The 24312-nt window shown below is 41.1% G+C and overlaps 1 protein-coding gene and 1 long non-coding RNA gene across 2 annotated transcripts in view; one reads left to right on the top strand and one right to left on the bottom strand.

Moving 5' to 3' along the window:
- Positions 1-24312, bottom strand: part of LOC146058802 (uncharacterized) — a 780737-nt gene that overhangs the window by 547476 nt on the left and 208949 nt on the right. The window lies entirely within an intron of this gene.
- Positions 1598-23520, top strand: ATP6AP2 (ATPase H+ transporting accessory protein 2). Its single transcript, XM_083172628.1, has 9 exons — positions 1598-1774; positions 9565-9692; positions 11046-11174; positions 13373-13468; positions 14443-14580; positions 16414-16467; positions 17327-17476; positions 19189-19308; positions 20841-23520. Exons 1-9 carry the CDS (start codon positions 1732-1734, stop codon positions 21033-21035), a joined length of 1053 nt encoding a protein of 350 aa, XP_083028754.1. The 5' UTR covers positions 1598-1731; the 3' UTR covers positions 21036-23520.

Raw genomic sequence — 24312 nt, forward strand, 5'->3', positions numbered from 1 at the left:
GAATACATATGTATACATATGTGTATATGTATGTATGTATACATATGTATAGGTATGTATGCATACATATGTATATGTATGCATACATATGTATATGTATGTGTACGTATGTATACATATGTATGTGTACGTATGTATACGTTTGTATGTATACGTATGTATACATACGTATATATACAAGTGTGTGTGTATTATATATATATATAGTGTGTGTGTGTATATATACGTTTATAATATAACATTAGGCACTTGAATATGTCTATTACAGAGGCCACGACCTCTTTTCTTAACAGGCCACACCCCTTTCCCCCGGGGGGGGGGGGGATTTCAGTTGGGTGGGGGGTTATCTCCAGGAATCGGTGAAGGATGAGGTGGCAACCATATCAGCAGTGAAGGACTTAATTATCTTAATCAGGCTCATTGCCATACCTCCATACCTCCCAACTTCTGGCCGGAGGAAATAGGGACACTCGCGCGGCGAAGCTGCTCGAGCGCCCGAAAAGGGGGCGGGGCATATGCAAATGAGGGCGCGGCTTATGCTAATTAGCAGCAACCTCATTTTCATACGAGAATAGACGCTGTGCGCACAGCGTCTATTCTATTAGATTGGGGGGTCTCCCAACTGCCACCCCCCGCAGCGGGACAATGCCTGCCGCGGGTGGGACAGCGGGACAGGACCCGAAAATCGGGACTGTCCCGACGGAATCGTGACAGTTGGGAGGTATGCACCTCCCACAGTGACCAGGAGGGACACCATGCTTTTTCTGAACTTCCCTCTTAATGTATGATTGCCATCACCTGTTTTAAACAGATTAATGAAGAAGAAAGGTGTATCACCACAGGTGATGGTAGTTCAGGGTTGCCGACCCTCCCGGAATTTCCGGGAGTCTCCCGAAAGTCGGGTACCCCCTCCCGGCCCCCGGAAGGGTGGGCAACCCTCCCGGATTCAGGGGGGACCCCCGCTGACCCCCGGATTGCGGCATTAAAATGCCGCAATCCTCGGATCTCAGAGGAGGGGGCGGAGCTAAAACGGCACATTCGCGTCATTTTAGCCCCGCCCCCTCCACGGAGATCCGTGAATTAGCTGCTTTACCAGCAAGGGGGCGGGGCTTAGTGATGTCACTAGCAAGCCCCCGCCCCCTAAGTGGCTGCTGAATCTCTCCTCTCCGGGCTTCTCCCGGAGAGGAGAATCTTAAAGTCGGCAACCCTGTGGTAGTTATAAATAAAAAAGGAAGTCCAGCAAAAGAGCATTCTTTCCCTCCTAGAGAGGGTCATGTTGGGAGGTATGACATTGCTGCCCTAACTCCCTGAATTATAATTGGACTTACTGATGTTGGGGGAACCTCATCACCTGATTGTCAGCCACAATAATTGCACCATCAAGTAAGAACTAAGTAGAGCGTGAGTGAACAGCATTCTGTCATTCACTCTGAATACTGTGAAAGCTTCCATTTTACTTCCTGCCCACCATTTCCTCCTGGTCCTGGTCTGTCATTGCCCGTGCTATAAGAGGACACTGTACACGTCAATCACGCTAACACCCACCCCTTATGGTTCACAGTCACATGAGCGTACAGGGGCGGGGCTATATGCCAGGGCGGATGCCGATTGGCTGCTAGGCGGTCGGCGATCGGCTCACCAGGAAGACGGTCATTTTTTCCTGTGCTAGGCTTCGTCCTCATCCTGGGATCTGTAGTGACCGGTATCGCATCTGTAAGATCATCTGCGACCATGCTACGTCTGGCGCTGCCCGTCCTCGCTGCGGTACTAGCAGGTAACCTAAAACAGCCTCCTCCCATGCTGTAAGCTGCTGCTCATGTCAGAGCCCATCTCCTGCTGTCCCATCACGGGGCTGATGGCACCAGTGTCCCTGCTCATCCAGTGTGTGTGTCATGTACGTGTGCACGGGCTGCCCAGCTGTGGTGTAACTGTGACCTGTACTCTTTAATGGGCATTATATTCTGTGGCCTTATGGATTTTTTCCTCATGTTAAAAAGGGAAGTAGCTGCATTTACTTCTTCATCTACCATCTGAGTGCAACCCTGTGCAGCTGATAATGCTTCTCTATTCCGGGGCTCAGTGCAGGAATACGTGCAGTACAGAGTTCTGTGTAATCTGTGTGTGCACAATGCTGTATTATTGTCTGACAGCAGGCTTCATCGCCAGCAGCTGAGAGGTTAACAGAGCATAATATCCAAATAAAAGAAAGCACAATGCTAAATTATAACTTGTAGGTATCCATTTGCCTAAGTGCCTATAAAAAGAACTACAACTGTATTTGCTAGGATTATATATCCTGCTGATTTGTACATACCATCCAATCAAAGAAAACCTGAAATTGTATTTCCTGTTGAGCTGTATACCATATATATATTTTTTTGTCTAACTTCATATCATTTTGTGTAGATAATTCCTCTAATGAATGATGTGTCAGGTCATGTGATTGTTTTTGCATTTACATCACATGACTGCTTTGTTACACTGTGGACGGTCTGTCTGTAATTCCTGGTATTTGGAGCATTATTAAAACACCATGAAAAAAATCTTTACATTTTTTTTCCCCACACATCTTTGATTGTTACATCTTAAATTTGGTTATTGATCATAATTAGAAATAAGCACTTAAGTCGGACACCAAAATATGATGTTCAATAACTTATTACCATTCATCATTTCAGGACTTTATGGCAGGTTCTGGGATGGTATATGGTCGTTGGGTCGACATACATTGTGTCAACATCTGAAAAAGGTTAACATGCCTAAGGTCAAAAGGTCGACAGAAGCATTAAGTTGAAATTGGGAAGCTTGATGGACAAAAGGTCGACATGGGTTTTTTCACTTTTTTTTTTTTTTTTCATGCGCTACCATCCACTAGGGTGTGGAGGGAGAATAGAATAATGTGAGCCATGCAAGGGGACGCGGCGCTCTTTTTCTGTGTCCGTGTCGACTTCCGGCACAAAAATGTGAAGAACCCATGTCAACCTTTTGACTGTCGACCTAAGGCTTGTGTAGACCTTTTCACCCTGTCGATCTTAGCTCATGTCGACCTTTTTCAGGTGTTCACCGAAGGCTGGTTGACCCTATAGACATTAATAGTGTTGACCCAACGACCCAGACCCTCTGGGATAGTGAGCCCATTTATAATTATCGGAAGCCACTCTCATTTTAGGCATCTTAAGTTTTCCTCCTTTCATTTGTTTTTACAGGTTGAGTATCCCGTATCCAAAATGCTCGGGACCAGGAGAATTTTGGATAACGGATTATTCCGTATTTCGGAATATTTTAATATTTCAATGATGTATTTTGAAGTATCTTGCATTTATGCTGTATAAACACATAATATACACACAAATATATTTTATTACCACATAAAATACACACAAACATATTTTAATTGTTCAAAAAACAAGGTTTCAAAACGTGAAACAAAATGTGTGTACTATCTCAGCACTGAATTTGAATGCCAAGCAATCATTGTCTTGCACATATATAGTGCCAGTTACATATCATGTCCCCAGTGATGCTGTTACATATGTCCCCAGTGAGTTTTTAGCAAAAAAAAAAAAAATTTTCACTTTCTGGAATGTCCGTATTTCGGAATAATTCGGATACGGGATACTCGACCTGTATAAGCATTTAAAATTTGTTTTAGTCTATACTACTACTTTCCCTCATCATTAATGTAGTGAGAAGATTGGGAATATGTTTAACCATTTGAGTGCCAATATCTCTGTGAGAGATGATCAAAATATACACTAAAAATTACCAGCATCGCTCATATTTGTTATATAAATTCAAACCCAAAAATGTATAAAAAAAATTATATTTCCTGTATAAGGTAAACATTACAGGTCATTATTATGAATAGAAATGCTTGCTTGGCAATTCTCACACCTATTTTGACAATTCACTTGGCACTCAAAGGGATACAATTATACCAATTTTGTTTAGGAACATTTGACGCAGGGATATGTGGTTAGGTAAACGGCTCAGGAGGTACTGGCTAGTGCCAGAGCAAGATTTACACGCAATATATGAACCAAAGCGTTCATGTGGGCATTATACACAGGTGCAGCAGTTTATACTGCTGGAAATTTGGGCCATTCCATTCAAATTACTGGAAAGCCTCTGCCTTACCTCACTGCATGTCTCTGCTTTTGATTACTGTGTCACGAGTGTATAATGTCATGCTCACATGATCAAAATATTTAACCTTTTTCTAGTCACTGTGAAACGCTTACTGCATTTTAGGAAAACAAATGTGTGCTCATACAATTGTGGCCAATTTTCATATGGCAGGAGATGCCCGGCACGATGGAGCCACTCTGAGTGGTGTATAAGTATGAGTACCCTTTTATGCCTTATTCTTCTAGCAGGTGCAGGAAAACACCACTGAAAGGTTACTAGAGACACTGAACTGTAACTTTTTAAACATTTCAAGGTTGCAAAGGAAGCAGAATGGATCTTGATGACAGAAAAAAACCATGGCTGCTGAAACGTAGTACTTGGTACAGTTTGAGTATCGCTTATCCAAATATCCGTTATACAAATTATTCCAAAAATCATAGTTTTCCCTAGAAGTACTACTGGGGACATCTGTAACTGGCACTACTGGTGATATATGTACAAGAATATTGTTTATAGCATGAAGCTTTTACGAAAACCATCATAACATCAGCCTCAATCATGTCACCGTGTCTCAGTCACATGATCATAAAGCCTGCACTGTAGATGTAATTACATGGCTTCTTTCTTGTTCTGTCCTTTCTAATTCCTTAAGGCCCCCATATACTTTTGAGTTATCGTATGCCTCCCTCGCATATGAGAACCCAACTGCCCGGCAGGGAGCTGCAGGCTGACATCGTATGCAGTCCTTTTACATACAATGTACCGTATGCGATCCCAGCAAGGGCTGTGATATCCGATAAATCCTTAGTGCAGTGGTTCCCAAACGTTCTTGAATCCCAGCACCCTGGAGTGTCAGAATTTTTTTTTAAGGCACCCCTGGTCCAAAAGTTTCTTAATGGGAAAGAATAAAATTGTATTAGTGTATGGGCACCTTTTTAGGAGCGCATCGACGGGTGTGGATTATTAAATATCAGTAGGTTGACATGAGTTTTTTTGGTACTTATGTAGTATCTGGGCGCCCTATTTTTTGATTGTATGCCTTAAGTTAAGGCATACAATCAGATGCGATATCGCATCGCATCGCATGCGACCATCGGATGCGATGACCCGATTTTTCCATAGGAATCAATGTTAAAATGGACTGAGTCCATTTTAACATGGAATTCAATGGGAAAAAGGGGTCCTTTTCATACCCCTACTATCCAAGTGGGCATGGAGTTGGATATAAACCTGTGGCGAGCCACCGAAGCATGGCAAGCGAACGGTATTCTGTGTCCCCTCGCTACGCTCGCCACGCTTCGGGCTCGGCGGCTCGCTACGCTCGCCACAGGTTTATATCCAACTCCATGCCCACTTGGATAGTAGGGGTATGAAAAGGACCCCTTTTTCCCATTGAATTCCATGTTAAAAAGGACTCAGTCCATTTTAACATTGATTCCTTTGGAAAAATCGGGTCATCGCATCGCATCCGATGGTCGCATGCGATGCGATGTGCCCGATCCGACCCGATTTCTAAATCGGGCGCCCAGATACTACATAAGTACCGTATTTTTTTTTTTTTTTTAAATGGTGGGAACTTGTTTCCTAGCACGGTGCCCGTCGGGTCCCATCGCATTCCTTAACTTAAGGTATGCAATGGGGACCGACCGACCCGATTTCAGTCTTTTTAAGAGCTTTCCCAACAATTTAAAAATCAGTCGCATCGCATGCCATTATAATGGCATGCGGTGCGACCGACCCGATTTAACATTGTATGTCATGTTTAATGCCCATTTTAAATCGAGTCCATCAACCAATGCGATGGACCCGATTTTACATAGGAACCAATGTTAAATGGCCCCCCATACCCGATTTTTGATTGTATACCTACCCCGATGGGTAATTTGTATGTCAAATTGTTAACGCCACCCCACGATGAACGCCATCCCGAAGCGTGGCAAGCACAGCGGTACGCGTCCTCCGACATTTTCATACCCCCACTATCCCTGTCGGCGTGGAGTTGATTCTATATAGTGTGGCGAGCGCAGCGAGCCACCGAGCCCGAAGCGTGGCGAGCGCACGCGTAATACATGTGAAGTAATGTGCGTCCCCTCGTGTGGCTCGCTGCAATCGCCACACTATATAAAATCAACTCCACGCCGACGTGGATAGTGGGGTATGAAAAGGTCGGAAGACGCGTACCGCTGCCCCACGTGGGCTCGCCACGCTTCGGGTTGGCGTTCATCGTTGGGGTGCCGTTAACAATGGGGGGGCATTTGACATATAATTAACCATTAGGGTGGGTATACAATTAAAAATGGGGTCTGGGGACCATTTAACATTGGATCCAATGTAAAAATCGGGTCGGTCGCGTCGCATCGCATGCGATCGACCCGTTGGCATACAGTTGGTGGCGCCGTGCTAGGAAACGGTGTCAATGTCTATACCTGTTGACATGCCCCTCAATTAGCGCAACGCGTACCCTGGCATGCAGCTGATGTTTCTACACAAACGGAAGAGCTGAGAAGCCGGTGGTGGGCGTCTCTGTACAAAAAGATGGTGGCTGCGACATTTGCATGTACACCCTGCATTAGGTGACCTCTTGTTTTATATTGTAGTATAGGTAGAGCAAAAACCACACTGCTTACACTTCACGCTGCTTACATCTGAGTAGTATTCAATTTAGTTTACATGTCCACAGCAACCATGGTAAGTGCAATTGCCCCAGAGCCACAAATTTGGCTGTTAGTAGTGTTTCAAGCTACTCTGAATAGCCCTGCAGATCTGAGAAATGTGTGTGTGTGAAGTTCAGAATTAGGCTCTGAATCGGTGCCATAGAGTAATGTAGGGAGGGGAGTTTTGATGCTAAAGGAGTGGCAACATTTAGGAGGTGGCTCTACTTGATGATGAATGCCTAGTACCCTTCCACTGACATTGCTGAGAGCTAGGATTGGAAAACTGATCTATTGCCTAGAGCAGCGGTTCTCAAACTGTGGGTCCCGACCTTCTCAGCATGGGGTCACGACTCCACGTTGCTGACTATCAGGCTGATGACTTTTCTAATCTCAGTGAGTGATTTAAGGAGTCTGAAAAATCTGTTGAGTTGTCTGTTATTTTAGACTCCTCCCATCATTTTGTGCCTCCACAATGCTGCCATGTATGTGCTGTCTGCTGACTACACATGTGATGTGATGACCTTCTGCAGTAACTTGCTGGGGTCCTGTCATTATTTTTATTGTCTGATGGGGTCCCAAAGCAAAATAGTTTGAGGACCCCTGGCCTAGAGCTGTGATAGCTAACCTTGACACTCCAGCTGTTGTTGAACTACACATCCCAGCATGCCCTGCTACAGTTTTACTATTTGGCCATGCTAAAACTGATGCAAGACATGCGAGATGAGTTTGGTTCATTAAGAGCAGGAGCAAACTCTACTATGGAAGAACAGTTTTATTTTGGGTAGTTGTACGCATGGGAAGTTTACAGTCAGGAAGCACATCCATAGGAGCTTTACAATAGAAATGCCACACTGCAAATAGCGATTGGATAGATTCCTAATTCCCAAAGTAGAGCACAAGAAAAATCACAAGGCGTGGCTATGTTGCAGATTCCGTAGCATGGCTAATTTTGCCATAGTGATGAAACGGGGGAAGCTGTATTTTCAGTTAATCATTTTCAGTAAATGTTGACATTCATTTTGAATTTATTCGGATGTGAATAATTACAAAATATATGTATACATAATCTGGTGAATGTAATAGTGTGTACACACGGTACAATTTGCCTTCCGATGTTGACGATATAGTCAACATCGTGACGGCATTGCATGCAGAGCGCAAGGGTTTAAATCCTTGCGATCCCGATGCGCGCTCCCGTATCGCACAGCAGAAAGTCTTGGCTGCATTGACTATATAGTGCAGATGTGCACTATATAGTTAAAATTGTATGCCATCGCATGCATGCCGATCTGATCGCATCACATGGCACATCTCACCGTGTGTACACACCATAAGGCCACAGAGTGGATCTTTAGCTGCGCGTAATAAACACCCGCTCACGTTTTTGCTACAGATAAGATTTTTCAGTAAAAGCTTTTAATAATGTATTGTCATTGAGGTATTTTGTTGACTGTAAAGCTCTCTGTTTGCAGTTGGCATATGGTCAGTGTTGTGTGTAAGCATTAGGCCTGAAGGAGCAGGCTTATGTGTGTACAGTAAATATATGGAGTTGGACAAGTGGATCCTAGCAGTTACACAAGAAAAGGAAGATCTGTCTCCTCTCTGATACGTTCTTGCTGAAGAGCTGCTTTATATGATCCATGCTTACACCTCATATCCACTAGTGTCAATCTTGTACATTGCACAAATTAATTTGAACAAGGAACCCAAGTTAAACATATTGGGTCAGTTTTATTAATTGCTATGAATTTGTGAGAGCAAATCATCGCGCAGGCCGCAATTAGCACAAAAGAGCTCATTGCCCCATAGGGTAGCGATTTATTTTGTAGGATTTGAGCTGAAACCGACTTGCGAATGGTGCAAATTAAGAAGCCGGTTAAATGCCGTGGCAACGGCAGCTTGCATCCGTCGCAATTTGTGATACAAGGAGTGACCTCCTGTGATACAAAGAATGACCTCCTTTTTGCTTTATAACACAGCCTGATTATATTGGCATAGTCCTAATTTAGAAAATGTCTATGTAGATGATGAATTGCACTGAGTTATCGCCTTCCTTTTTAATCTGCTTGCTAAAACACAAGTACGGTAACAAACTGGCCCAATTTTGCAAGATAATACCCCTTTTCCACTGCTGCTTGTTAAATTCCCTCCCCCCAAACCACAAACCAAGTAAAACCATGGGTCCAGTGGTTGGACTGATGAAGGGCCTGAGTTAATGGTCAGTCTAAACTGGTCACCCAAGTCATCTGACCCGGGTTCCATTTACAGCATTGGGGTTGGCTGTCTATAGTAATGGGCATCTATTGGAGCTTTATAAATTTTTGAATCAGATGCCCATTACTTGTCTCACACACTTTTTTTTTACTTGTAACCCATTACTCTAGATGGGCAGCAAGGTGCACACAGCAGAAATGAAATCCCCACTTGCGTTTTTAATAATAGGAATACAATTTATTGTAAATGTTTAACCTTTACTAACTCCCATTTTAAACACAAGTGAAAACTGGTGTTCTAGTTAAGGTGTTGGCATAGCAGCTGGCATTATATTCAATGTACTAAGGATGTTGTTGTGCCATTGTCACATGCGACTCCTGTGGCGATTAGCGTGATCTCATCGCCATCTGCATGTCTAATTCGCTCCCCTCGGCTCAAAGAAATGTGTGTGTGTGTGTGTGTGTGTGTGTGTGTGTGTGTATATGTATGTAGACATATGTATGTTGTCTGCCTGAAAAGGGGCTTCCTCTGACATAATTATTAATAATTCTTTGTGATTTCTTCCTAGTTTCAACTGCTGACTTCAGTGTCTTGAAATCCCCCCAAAATCAAATCTTCAAAGAGGGCAATTGGCCAATTCCTGGAGAGCGTATTCCTGATGTGATTGCACTGACCATGGGCTTCTCTGTAGAAGAAGTAAGAGTCCTTTGTCTTTCGCACCTTTTTATAGTAATTCTTGAAAGGGTATCTGATCAAAATACTGCCAGTCAGATTCCTGAAACAGATTAGGATTAGGATTGAGCATTAGGATGGAGGGTTAGGCTACCAGGGGGGTTAAGGTTGAGCTCCAGGAGAGGGACGTTAGGATTAGGGGTAGAGTAAAAATACAATTATGAGGATGTTTTGGGATTCTGGATACTGTCATTCTCCTGCTGGTATTTTGTACCCAACCCCTTGAAAGATTATCTAACATTGATTGATCAGAAATCCTACCACTGCAATGACATTAGGTTTACTTTTTTAATAGTACTGACCAACATCAGTTTTTCCAATTGCGAAGAATCAGTATATATTGTAAAGTCCCCTATACGCTAGTATGGTATGGTCCTTTTTCACGCGATTTCGACCCATCAGGCCATTATTGTGTGAAAAGTGTCATAGTAAGACATTTACTTCTAGTATGACATCTACTTCTGATCCGTGCGCGGTCGCCTACACATTGAATCCAGAGATTGTCATGGCTGCTACAAGCATACATCGTATCCTGGGGCAGAGAATGGGATTGCATACAATACAATGTATGCAAAAGGACCGGATACAATAGTAAATTTACACACTAAAGGTCTGGCCTTCAAAGAATTAACACTGGACCTAGTCTGAGCACTTTTACTTGCAAGCAGTGAGCAAAATCTACCAGCAATGGTGTGTACACACTTGTACAATGTGCATGAGATTTTGACTATATAGTCAAAATCTCATCGGGATCGCATGGGTTTTAACCCTTGCGATCCCGATGTGTGCTCCTGTATTGCAGCCAGAAAGTCTTGGCTGCATAGACTATATAGTGCAGATCTGCACTATATAGTCTAAATTGTATGCAGATAGTCTAAATTGTACAAGTGTGTACACTACACACCTTAAGGCTACCTGACTTCCCCACCTGCTACACAGTATGTTTTTGAAAATTTTGTCTTGTCAATAGGAAAAATCTCCTACTTGTTATAGAATAGAAAGCAAATGGGAGATGGGTTCCATTGCCAATTGTTTTTATTTGCATATAATGCAATACTGATGCTGATTTTAGTTCTACCAGCTATACCCCTATTTATGCTGTATTTTCTCAACACACCCTGTACGTTACCTTGTCATTTTTTTTTTGTTTGCTATGTACGGCGCTGCGGACACTTTGTGGCGCCTCATAAATAAACAAACTACTACTACTTGAGATCTCTGTAAAGCAAGGCACTATAAACTGAATAGAGGCCTTTTGGCCTAGACTCCTACTACAGAGAAAAAAAATGTCATTATTTCTCTTGATATGTTTTTCAGGATTTGTCTTGGCCAGGGTTAGGAGCTGCAAACATCTTTCAGCGTCCTCGTGCAACTGTCCTGGTAACAGTCACAGGTGTGGATAAACTTCCTGTAGCAGACAATGAGATTTCCTACCCTGTAGAGAATGTGAGTATTTTATTATTATTATTATTATTATTATTATTATTATTATTATTATTATTATTTAATTTTTTCACACCGCTTAGATTAGACCCATATGCTTAGCTGTAAAGTAGGGGTTGGAAATTGATAAGGTTCTTAGAACCTTCAATTGATTGCATCTGATGTCTAATGGTTAATTATAGGGAAACCAGTGTTTTTGTTTTTCCATGGTGGCCAGGCACTCATTTTGATTGGCTCTACAGTACACCTCTAGTAGATCCTGCTCTGAGTTACAGCACAGCGGGTGGCTTGTTGTGTGAACAGTGATGAACTCTGAGGGCATTGAACGGCTAAGAATCCATCGTGTCAGGGAAAGGAATGATCTTGGGTAGTCTATCGAAAGAAAACCTTTCCTTTCTATGACCAATAGTCTAGTATTCATGGATGTTTTGTTACTAATGGTAAAAGCATTGGAAACATTGATGTGATCTTGCAATATCCATAACTACTGTAAACTTCTCCACGTATTTACACTACGCATAAAGAATACATTTATAGTTGTGCTTTTAACCATTTGCAAAACAAATGTGTCATTAAGACTTGAAAAGCCCAAACCAGTATCTTGTGGCCAAGCTAAAGGTGCAGACAAGCATGCAATATGTAAATTGTTGTAGTGCCCCCAGTGACGTACCAGATTTATGTATATTAGTACAGTGCTGCCAATTTATCATTTCTAAGATAGTTATTTAGTCGTACTGTATGTTAAGTTATAATTTCCTATAATCTATTACCAATGATGGCAAATGCAATATACATTTATTGTAACTGTTATGATTTCCCCTTTTTTTTTATTTATGCATTATGACTATGGGCAGTTTCCAATCTGTGTCGGATTTTTAGCCAGACGGCAAAAAAAATTTTTTTGTCAGTTTTTAGGCTGAATCTATTCAATCTCTGTGCCAATTTGGTACTTGTGTATTATCACGGCGCCTCCGATATTGATCGTGCGATGTTTTGATCGCATGCCATGCACCCAATGGCATGCGATGCGACACGATTTTTGCCCCCTATACGATTTAAAAATTGTATAAGCACCCAAATGGGTGCTTACAATGTTAAATGCACCCCCACGCCACCCCCCCCCCCCCCCCTATAAACGTGAACCCGAAGCGTGGCGAGCGCATCGAGCCCGCGTTGGGCGGCGGTACGCGTTCTACAACCTTTTCATACCCCCACTATCCACGTCGGCATGGAGTTGGTTTTATAAAGTGTGGCGAGGCACCGAGCCCGAAGCATGGAGAGCGGACACGGATACCTTCACAGGTATCCGCGTCCCCCCGCGGTGCTCGCCATGCTTCGGGCTCGGTGGCTCGCTGCTATTGCCACACTTTCTAAAATCAACTCCACGCCGACGTGGATAGTGGGGGTATGAAAAGGTTGTAGGACGCGGGCTCGCTACACTCGCCGCGCTTCGGGTTCACGTTTATAGTGGGGGGGTGGCGTGGTGCTGCATTTAACATTGGAAGCACCCATTAGGGTGCTTATACAATTTAACATCGCATCCCATCGAATTGTATGTCATATAAAATGTCATACAATTTTGAAATTGTATGACATTGGTTAACATTGTGCGATATCGCATCGCATGCCAAATGGTATGCGATGCGATGGGCGCCGAGATACTACGCCGACGTGGATAGTGGGGGTATGAAAAGGTTGTAGGACGCGGGCTCGCTACACTCGCCGCGCTTCGGGTTCACGTTTATAGTGGGGGGGGTGGCGTGGTGCTGCATTTAACATTGGAAGCACCCATTAGGGTGCTTATACAATTTAACATCGCATCCCATCGAATTGTATGTCATATAAAATGTCATACAATTTTGAAATTGTATGACATTGGTTAACATTGCGCGATATCGCATCGCATGCCAAATGGTATGCGATGCGATGGGCGCCGAGATACTACACAAGTACCCAATTTTTTTAAATTATTCTTACCCATCGCAAAAAATCCGGCACAGATGAAAACCGTGCTGATTGACGAATTTGCCATGAATCCACGTGTTTTGGCGAAATTGCTGCCATTTTCATCCATGCCGATTCTGCCCCCCAAAAAATGTGAAACGGCAGGGGTGAAAAAGTACTCCAAAAATACCTGTGATTAAATCATTGCTGTTTTTTTTTTCGTTTTTTTTTTTACTTTTTTTACTTGATCCTCACAGGCTGTTCCTTACAGTATTGACGGTGTTGTGAATTCTATCCACTCGCTGTTCTCTGAAGAAATACCAGTAGTTCTACAATTGGCACCCATCGAAGAAGTAAGTACGACACAGTGTACTTGTATGTTATGATCATGTTTGCGTTATTGTTAACCTTCCTTCTGTTGCAGTTGATTGTTATCAATCCTCTGTGCAGCTGGAGGTTATTATTGGCTGGGGAGATTGGGATTTTTGAGAGATTTTTTTATTTTTTGGCTGACCGAGACATCTTTGTACTTGTCTTCCTTTCAGGATCTATAACCTTGTATTTTCTATGTTGCTCTAACTCCTTTATGCCCAGTTTCATCCTCTCTCACCAAGTTGCTTGGCTTGTCATCATTCAGGGAACATACTGGTAGTTACTGGTTTTAGTTGCTTTTAGTGTGGTCTGCCTGTCTAGTATGTACACCCAACACACACCTCTCTTGTCTTCCATATACTCATAACACTTTTTGTTTATTATATTGAATAGTTTTAGAGTGCTTAAATCCATGAAATTAACAATGTTAATACATAAACAAAATATGAAGTAAATGTGTGTGTGTGTGTGTGTGTGTGTGTGTGTGTGTGTGTGTGTGTGATTTTCTTATTCTTCTAGTTACACTATGGGCGGTATTCAATTAAGGCTGTCAGAACATGGGCTGTTTTTCATTCCTTCTGACAGAAACTTCACAGTCTGTATTCAATGTCCCGCGTGTCGGATAGTCAGAAGATCGGCGAAATGGCCGCGGATTGTTGAAAAATGTCCCTGAATTCGACGATCCGTGGCCATTACCAATAAAACAGATTCCTCTTGTTATTAAGTCGGAATTCAGACTCTGCCTTCAATGCTGTTAGAAACCGCAGCATTGAATAGGCAGCGACCGCTGTTTCCGCAGGCTGAGATTGAATAACCCCCATAATCTACTAATTTAGCTATTTTTACTTTATTATTCAAATGTTATGTTAGAGCAGTTTATTTTCTTATGTTTTTCCGTTAACGGATAAGTCTTTTTGTGCAGGTACATTTACCTTGTAATATGTTGTTTCTACAGAGAGTATACATGGTTGGAAAGGCAAATACAGTCTTTGAAGATCTTGCCGTCACCTTAAAGCAGCTACGAAGCCGATTAGAGCAGGATAACTCCATTCTCGGATCTCTGTCTGTGGGCTCTTTGTACAAAAATGATGAGGTACATTCATGTCAGTCATTTATACTTGCCTACATTTTTGGTGTTCACAAATGTCCTGTAAGCTGTTTTAAAAGACCATGCTAGAAAACCTGCTACTGGAACATGTGCACAGTGCCTTTATAAATGTATGCCCGAAAATCTGCCACTACAATTTAGTGTGCCAGGGCACAACTGTGTTTCCCAACATTCGGCAGTATTCAATGCTCCCGATTCACGTTTTTTGGGGCGAATCGGGCTGTTTTCACTTCTTGCGGTGAATCTTTTTCACTGGAAATCTGATTCACCCTATTCAATGTTCACGGCTCGCCGAAAACGAATAGTGAATGTCGGCCAGTTCTCCGTTTCATGCTCGCTGCAATTCGCTGGTGTATATCAGTTGAGTTTTCACTGATTCGCCGAGAGTGTATTCAATGCTAGGATGGAGAACTGCTTTCAGCATGACATGATTCACTGTTTTGCTTTACACATCTTTTTAAGGTGTACCGGAATGTGTTCTTTTAAAATAAAGGGTTTCTTTTTTTTGGGGGGGGGAGGAATGAATATATATTTAATTTTTACACATTTTTTACTTCTTTTTTACTCATGACGTCATGTCCAGCACAGCGGCTCCTTAACTGCGCCCCCTGCCAGCTCTCCGGGGGGGGGGCTTCTGCTGCCTGTGTCCCTGGGAGCCCTCCTTCTCCCCCACAGTGTCCGGCGCAGGCAGGGAGGCTTCCATCTCCCTACCTTCTACCGTCCCCCGGCTCCCTGCTGCTTTGCCGAGGGGGGTTAAAAATCACCGTATGGGGCAGTGAACCCCTGCGGCGATGAATAGGGTGAGAGGGAGGGCTGGCAGTGAATGCTCCCGCCCTCCAGAGCCCTGCAAATGTGCAGCGAATCCTAAACAGGATTCGCTGCACATAGCGATATTTCTCATTGAATACCTGACATTGTTGGTGATGAGGAAACTTGTTGTTTTATAAGGTAATGTAATCCTGCTTTTAGTTGTAATATTTAAAAACCTTTTTGTGTCGTACCATAAATATTTTGAACCACTTGAAATGTTAACCCTTGGAGTGCCAAGTGAATTTGTCAAAATAAGTGTTAAAATTTTCAGGGCAAACATTTTGATTCCTCATAATGACCTGTAATTTTTACCTTGTATAGTAAATGTAAAATTTAACACACTATTTTTTTTTATTTGAATTTTTTATTTATATAACATTAGTGGATATTTTGCACCTCTTACAGAGATGTTGGCACTCAACCGGTTAATACCGTTTGTTAAATCCAAACACATGTTGAAGAATGTCTTTTACCTTAAGGGGAGTACAGACGGTGCAAGGGCAGGGTGATTTTGACTAAGGCCGTACATTGCTATCGCCTGCAGGGGAAAAGCCCCATACACACAATGCGATTCTGGCTAACTTGCTAGGCAATTTTGACTATATAGTCAAAATTGCCTAGCACATTGCACCATGTGTGTACATGGCTTTAGTCTGAGGTTTTGCAAAATTGAGTCCATTAACCTTGCCAAATGGCATACCAAAAGTATGTGGACACCCCTTCCTATTAGTGTGTGTAGCCATCTTAGCCACCAATTGCAAAAGGGGCATAAAATTAATCATTTAGCCTTACAATGTCCGAACATTAGCAGTACAATGGTTCATCCACAGATTTATTCTGAATAAGCTGTGATGCTAAACCTGTCTGCTTGAATTGAATTTTGTATCTTTTTATATACAGTACATTTATCTACAACTTATCCAGATGGATTAGTCTGTTTTGACTTATAATCTTTATGCTAAACACTATATTTACGTACTGATTGACTGTCTGTATATTATTTTATAGACTGATAGACTGTTCTTCTCTGAACTGCAAGTTCTACAAGACATCCCTAGCCTGGTAAGTGTATTGTAAAGTATTGAGCATATGTAATCATTAAATTGAATAATGAAGAAAAATATCTATATATCATTATTTTTTCTTGTATGCTCTCTGTGGGCCAGATGTATCAAGCTTCAAAAAGTGGTAAAGTGGAGAGTGATAAACAACCACCCTAGGATTACTCAGATGGCTGATGTGCACACAGATGATCTGATGCCGCAGCAGCAATAGGCTGCATACAGCATCTATTTACACAAGCAGGCCCCTGCAGCATTTGCATATTATAACACAGTCGCTACATACAAAGACACAGTGGTCTTGCTATATTCCTTACTAGCTGACCCGCCCGGCATTGCCCGGGAAAATCTTGGCTGTTTTTTTTTTTATTTTCTCTTATGCTGTGCCAAAGGCCTAAGATTAATTTCTTAAAACCTCCACCATAATGTTAGAATGTGTTTGCATTGATACTCAATGACCGCAATGAAATCGGGTGTGGTGGTGTTGTTTGAAACGCTCCACTCCTGACTTGATAACTTGTGTGTGCTGATTAATTCCACATCCACTCTTGAGGGGGGGGAGGAGAGAGAACATTCCTGATCTGTACCAGTTTTAGCTCCAATTTTTGAAGGTTTGCATGTCTGTACCATGGTCTTACACTAGGTATCATAATTTTGATTGTACACAGTTAGAAGTAATAACCACTCCGGTCTTTATTTCCTACTTATGAAAAATTCTTGCAAATGTAACAAGAAATTATCTGTGTCTCTTGGCGGCAGCAAGGGAGCTAAAGATCAGGCTCCTTGGCTTTAAAAATTATAGAGAAACACCTAAAACTGTATATAATGTGTGTTCTCTCCTTTTTTTCTTTCCCCCACAGTTGTCTCGGCATAAGCATCTCGCCAAAGATAATGCCCCAGATATTTATTCTTTGGAATTAACCGGTCTAGAGGAGATCAAGAAACGTTACGGTGAAGACTCTGTGAAGTTGAAGGACGCAACCCGACTTCTGTCTGAATGTCTACAGAAAGTAAATACATTCTTAATTGTAGAATATTACAGGAGTAAAGAAGGTTTGGATAAGCTTAATTTTTCAGCAGAAATCTGACATATAAATATGTCTACTGTTTTTGTTTTCTTGTTCTCAAGGAAATCTTAAGTCTTGAAGGTTTCATAGGAAATTCTAACATATAATTTTCCTTTTTTTTTTTACCAATTAAGCTCTTTATTATTAACTACCAAAGTATTACAATAATTGTTTCTTCTTATGCCACAGAAGGAGGCTTTATGGTGGCTACATTTGAGGTCACTTTATTTTGTGTTAGATTTTTTCACAATATACAATACAGCAACAAAATGCAAAGTGAATGAACAGAAAATAAATCTAAATTTAAATTACTATTTGGTGTAACCAACCTTTGCCTTCAAAACGCCATCAATTATTCTAGGTACACTTGCACAAAGTCAATGATTTTGTAGTATTATAGTCAGTTAACCAATCCTACCTAACAGGTGATAATTTATAACCTTTTCATATGTAGGTTGAAACACAGTAATTAACAGAAACAGCTGTGTAGGTAGCCTAAAACTAGGTGAGGATCAGCTAAACTCTACAAAGGTGAGGTTGTTTGACTTGTTTTATGTCACAGGTTATGCACCATGACTAGACTGCACCCTGCAACAAGATAGTTATAACAAGGTAGTTCTACTGCATCAGCAAGGTCTCTCCCAGGTAGAGATATCTAAGCAGACTGTGTTTTTATGATGTGCTGTTAAAGCTCTTTTGAAGAAGCACCAAAAACTAGCAATGTTAAGGATCGTAGACTCAGTGGTCGGCCAAAGGAAACTTTGAGAGACACATCATGTTTACTTCCCTTTTGAAATTGGAAGATGTCCAGCAGGGCCATCAGTGCAAAGATGGCAGACACCAGTGTGGCCCAGGTAGAACCATCTACTGTTCATAGAAGTCAGGCTAAAGAGGTTTTCATGGAAGAATTGCGGCAAAAAAACTAAACCATTGATGTGGAAATAAGGCTGAACAACTCAGCTATGTATAAAAACATAGGAACTTCGGTGCGGAAAAATGGCAGCAGTTTGTTCGCCAAAGGGTTGGACAGCAGTACACTAATGAGACAGGCTACAGTGAAGCATTGAAGAGGTTTCTTGCAAGTTTGGAGCTGCATTTCCGCAAATGGAGTTGAGGATTTCGCCAGAATTAATGGTATCCTCGATGCTGAGATATACAAGGAGGCACTTGTCCTTCATGCAATACCATCAAGGAGATGTCTGATTGGATCCAAATTTATTCTGCAACAATGACCCCAAACATACAGTATATCTCATTAAGCACTATCTTTAGTGTAAAACAGATCAAGTAGTCCTGGGAGTGATGATATTCCCCCTGATCTCAACATCATAGAGTCTGTCTGGGATTCCATAAAGAGACAGAAGGATTTGAGAGAGCCTACATCCACATAATATCTGTGGTTAGATCTCCAAGATGTTTTGAACAACTTCCCAAATATTATTATACCAAATATTAATTTGATTTCAATTCTTGTTCATTCACATAGCATTTTGTTAATTGATATACAAATAAACTATTAACACTTCTATTATCATTTTTATCTATTATAATTTTTTTTCCCACACCTGCCAAAAAACTGGTCACAGTACTTTACATAAGGATATAATATTGTATTTATAAATGGCAAACTCTGCGCTAATGTCCTATTGTTACAGTTTTCAGATGATATGTACAGCATCTATGGGGGAAATGCAATTGTAGAAGTTGTTGCTGTGAAAACGTTTGAGACTCCACTGACCAGGAAAAGTCGCTCCATCCTGGAAACTGTAGACATTGTAAGTGCAGTTCTGTCTTCTCTTACTGGTCCTAGAACCACTTACCATATATACTCGAGTATAAACCTACTTTTTCAGAACATTTTTTTATGCTGAAAAAGCCCCCCTCGGCTTATACTCGAGTGAGGGTCCCACTTGAGTCAATACGTTTTCCCATTTTTTTGTTGTAAAATAAGGTGCCTCGGCTTATATTCGGGTCGACTTATACTCGAGTATATACGGTAAATCTACAACCTGGTTCAAGGTCATTTGGATTTTTAAAGATGAAATAATTGGTATAAGCCAACTTTTGGTAGTGTTTTTAACATATGCATTATTATTAAAACTATCCTTATTTGACCATGTATGCACCAATCTTCATTTCTTTTACAGTACAAATTGCACATCACTCTTAATAGTCCCTCACCGTACCAGGAACTGATTATTCAGGACTGTCCAAGTGACTTCATAACATTTCTTTTATATCCATCTGCGTGATTGATCAAATAGGAGAGTTATCTAGTCATATGGTGCTTGGGCAGGTTTCCTGGTGGATAATGATGATGATGATCCCAAAAATGGGCATATAGGCGTCATCTACCGACTTCACTTACCTGTAATTATCTGCTTGATAGTTTAATACTCTGCTGGTTGGCCCAAAGGTAAGGAAGGAAAACCATATCACTGTTAGCGGTGGCAATTACACTTCAATTATATGTGGCTACTTTTAAAACCTGAAAACTGCCCATTTTAGTGTTTTGTAGTTTGTATTTTTAGTAGAGCATATTTAGGGGGATATCTTATCCTAATAGGCCGAATACTGGCGTCCCTTCTCTTGATACCCGCTGTGATCAGGTATTTTGCTGTATGCTTCTGTGCCTCAGGCACACAATCCCTGATAATCAGCCATTGGGACCTGCAAAAACGCATGGGATCAGGGACTTCTTCCCGAACCCTTGTGTTTTTGGCCGATTGCGCATCCATTTTCAGCCAATAAAAACGTCTGCTAATTAAGTCTGTGATAATGACCACCAGTCGTTAATTGCGATATACGGATATGTTTTTCAGCCGAAGCAGCATTGGGGATAATAGGCTATGCTAGGGTTGGCCATCGACCATCGAGGATTAGAATTCATCGATGGGCTATGGCCGATGTCGAATAGTTTTGCCATTGATGGGGGAGAACCAGATGGTTTCCCACCATCGATATCAAGCTTAAACCAATAGTTTTGTTTTTGCTATTTTCCTCAAGGTGTCTGGACATGGCGCATAGCTCCACCTCCCGAAACCAGTGAAGCCCCGCCCCCACATTTTGAGTGGCCCACAGACCAATCAATCAAAGAAAATGGATGACCATTGATATGTAAAACCATTGATTGTCATCCATTGAACATTTCTACACTATCGATGGTCAGTTGCACTTTTGCCATCGATGGCAAAGGCAACTATGGACATCCCTAGGCTATGCCCCCCTCTTAATGTTTTATGTTATTAATCTATCACAATCTACTGGTATTTCTTATCAACAAAAACACATTTTATTTCATTTTTAGAGCAATCCTGGCAGTCCATACAACCTGGCTTATGAATATAATTTCAACTATGCTGTGATCTTCAACATCATCTTATGGATTATGATCGGTTTGGCTCTTGCTGTGATTGCAATATCCTATAACCTGTGGAACATGGACCCTGGCTATGATAGTATAATCTACAGAATGACCAACCAGAAGATCAGGATGGACTAATGTTAAAATGTACTAAATTATTTAAAAAGAAATAGCATTTCTAGATGTGTTTATTTTGTGTTATTTGTAAATTCAGACATTCAGGCTATGTGAATATATTGGAAAGCTGTGAGATAACTAAACTAAAAAGGTACTTGTATTGTCTGTGTCATTGAAACTTGCCAGGGTCTTGCCACTTTAATTTGAACAGCTGTTAAAATGTCATGATCAGTGCCTGGTAATACATCTACCTATCAGTCGTCAAAGAGCACTAACCGTTCATGTTTTCCAGATCACCTCTAGATTTTTTAAATGGGCCAGTTGCTAAAACACACTGTGACCTGGAAAACATGACCTGCTCACTGAGTCTGTGTACTGGGGACATGCACTGTGGCCTTACAGGTTTAGTGGGATCTGGACTATGGGCTGACCTGTATTAGATTAAAAGTCATTAGGTCAACATAGACAATAGGTCAATACAAGCAAACGGTTGGCACATGAAAAGGTTGACATGAGTTTTTCACACTTTTTTTTTTTTTAACACCTTTTTCAACATGCACATGGACTACGATTTGGGAACGGTAAAGTGACCTGATGCGTGGCAAGTGAAGCAAACCATACAGGTGTGCACTTATTGGGAGTCCACATGCTAAATATAAACTGGCACCCCCAAAAAAAGTCAACCTTTCACTTGTGTCAACCTTTATGCCAAGTTAACCATGTACATGTCAACCTAGACACGGTTGACCTTATTATCCACACCGGGTTTTCTGATAATCAACAAAGTTTTGTTCATAATGAGCAGCTGCAATGTTCTAGTGTACAGTGGCACAAGTATAATCCTCACCTACTACTCTGGTTGCTCTGTTGTGTGTATATATTCCAGGTACTGAGCTTTAAAATGGAATGGGAATGTATACGGTAGATGCAAGTGACTGTAATGGTCAGTTTTCTTTTACTTTGTGTCTTCATTTAGAAAACAGAATGAACATCCCATTTATGATAATCTAAGCTTTACCAGTAGCAACAAAATCTGTGCTGCAGCAGATAGCGAATCATAAAGGGAGCTGCAGTTGTGATTAGAGCCCAAGAGAATGCTCATTGCTACCAATACACCGATGACACCGAGCCGGTTCTTCATTTACTAGGAACAGATGACATCACATTATACCTCTCTCTCTTCTTAATGAGTTTAAAGGATATTCGTTTAGCCATCAAAGTGCAGCCTCCAGTTGTTTTAGATTTACGGTTTGAGATATAGCGACAGCTCTACTAACACTTGGAGAGTGCAAAATTCCAGGAGCCGATTGCTTTATCAAATACATCCTATAACATGGCAGTTAGGAGCTGACTAGACTTGTACTTGATATCTCTTTACTTTATAACTCTCCAAAGCTTGGTCCATCTCCCCTGTAGGGTTTTAATATGCGTAAAGCAAGTTTTATCTGACTTTCATTTACTTACATACCACAGTGTTGATTGTTGATGTCACTGATTCTTACAGATTTAATACGCTTTATTCTAATGCCCACAGAAGGGGCAACTGTTGTTATAGAGACACGTGCACTTGTCGTTGTCCTTAAAACAGCAGCATATTAAAGCAGAGAATATAATGTAGTAGAAATACAGATCTAGATCTATTTATAGTTCTTTATGTTCAAATTGAATATATTGCAATGGTCACATAATCAATATTACATATGTTGATAAATGTTCCCTTTTCAAGCTTAGCCGTTCTAGACCTTGGATACAATGAGTATACATGACAATGTTATTAGGAACAATGATTTGAGAGTAGATTCCATATGCAGATGTATATGAAATTATGTGCAATATATGGATAAATGGGGAGTACTCATCTCACATTCCTTTGGGGAAGACTATAAATGCCTGTAAATGGGTTTTTTGTTTTTATTGGTGTAAATTTAAAATAGGTGTTACCTTAAATTATGACCTTCCACTGCATTCATTACTAAACTTGCCCTCATACCTCAGAGAAGCATTTGTTTTCTAAATCTGAAAGTATTCAAGATCGCAGGCATATGACAGTACCTGTCACAATATGACCTGCTGGTGAGGCTCGTGGGTAAAGGTGCCCATACACTAGTAAGATTTATCTTCAGATCTGACTGGTTCGAACAAAAACATGGTTATGGATGAGTGACAGTTTATCAGTTTTCCACCATTTCCAAGCAAATGGTCAACTGTCATTTGCTCTCATCCATAACAATATTTTGTTCCAACCAGCCAGATCTGAAGATAAATCTTTGTGTGTATAGCCACCTTAAGTTTAGAATTCTATGAATGCTACAATGACCAGATTTATCCAGTTGGAAATGTGTGAACACTGATTTATGTATACAGTGTAATATTGTAATATGTTCTCTTGTAGAAAGGTATCTCAGCGTACAGTTCTGTCCTTACCCTCCAGGGTCTAATCCATACGTAAAAAAATATTCTCTGTTTATAAGACTACTGTTGATTTTAATAAAGTGAATTACAGAGATATGGAAGAGTCATTCTTGAAAAATATTTATTTGGATGCTGTCGTGCTTGAAGCATAAACTTAGACCAGCTCCCTACACTAGATCACACTGCCTTTTACACATCACCGTCTAAAACCGTATTAGACTGTTTTTATACTCCCAATAGTATAGCTTCAACCTTGCCTTTAGCAAGTTCTGTACCAATGGCTGGTTAAAAAATGTATTGCTATATTTCTGTAGCTGCTTATTCAGAATAATGCGCAACATTTTTCCAATATAGTGTTTTCTATGAGTGCTGCAGTCGGCATGACTACAAATGTAGTGTAGTAAATGTGACACTTTCAGGCCAAATGCTATAGATTTTTAGCAGCCCTGAACATAGAACATGCAATCCATCCGTATATGGACACTGGGACATAGCAGCTCTGTGATCTGCTCCCGCTACAGACTGTCTGTGTACGTTGTTTGATACTGAGGAATGGCTTGTTCCTGCCTGTCTGTTTTCTGAGTGCGACTGATAAATAAGTTAAGGTTTACGTCTAAATAAACTTGAACATTTAAATCCATATTCTACTTGTATGTGTAGCTTGATAATTCTGTACTTAAATAAATCTGTACTAGAACAAATATTTCATTTGATGGCAGGATAATTGTACAATTTCAGAACAAGTAAACTGGATACTTTGTGGGCCCTATACTTTGTCTGTTCTGCATATTGATCAGTATGTACCGGTCATTAAAAGTGCTCTTATGACCATTTTCTCTGCTTGCTGATAGGTACTTGCTGGTACTGCTTTATGTTCTATGCTCAA

The sequence above is a fragment of the Crinia signifera genome, chromosome 2 (assembly GCF_055691185.1).
Source record: "Crinia signifera chromosome 2, ASM5569118v1, whole genome shotgun sequence".
Lineage (NCBI taxonomy): Eukaryota > Metazoa > Chordata > Amphibia > Anura > Myobatrachidae > Crinia > Crinia signifera.

Bases quoted from the DNA above. Each gene is read 5' to 3' on its own strand.
- ATP6AP2 (XM_083172628.1), top strand. From the start codon at position 1,732: ATGCTACGTCTGGCGCTGCCCGTCCTCGCTGCGGTACTAGCAG. The intron at 11,175-13,372 runs GTGAGTATTTTA...TGATCCTCACAG, and splicing joins TTTCCTACCCTGTAGAGAAT to GCTGTTCCTTACAGTATTGA. The intron at 16,468-17,326 runs GTAAGTGTATTG...TTTCCCCCACAG, and splicing joins TACAAGACATCCCTAGCCTG to TTGTCTCGGCATAAGCATCT.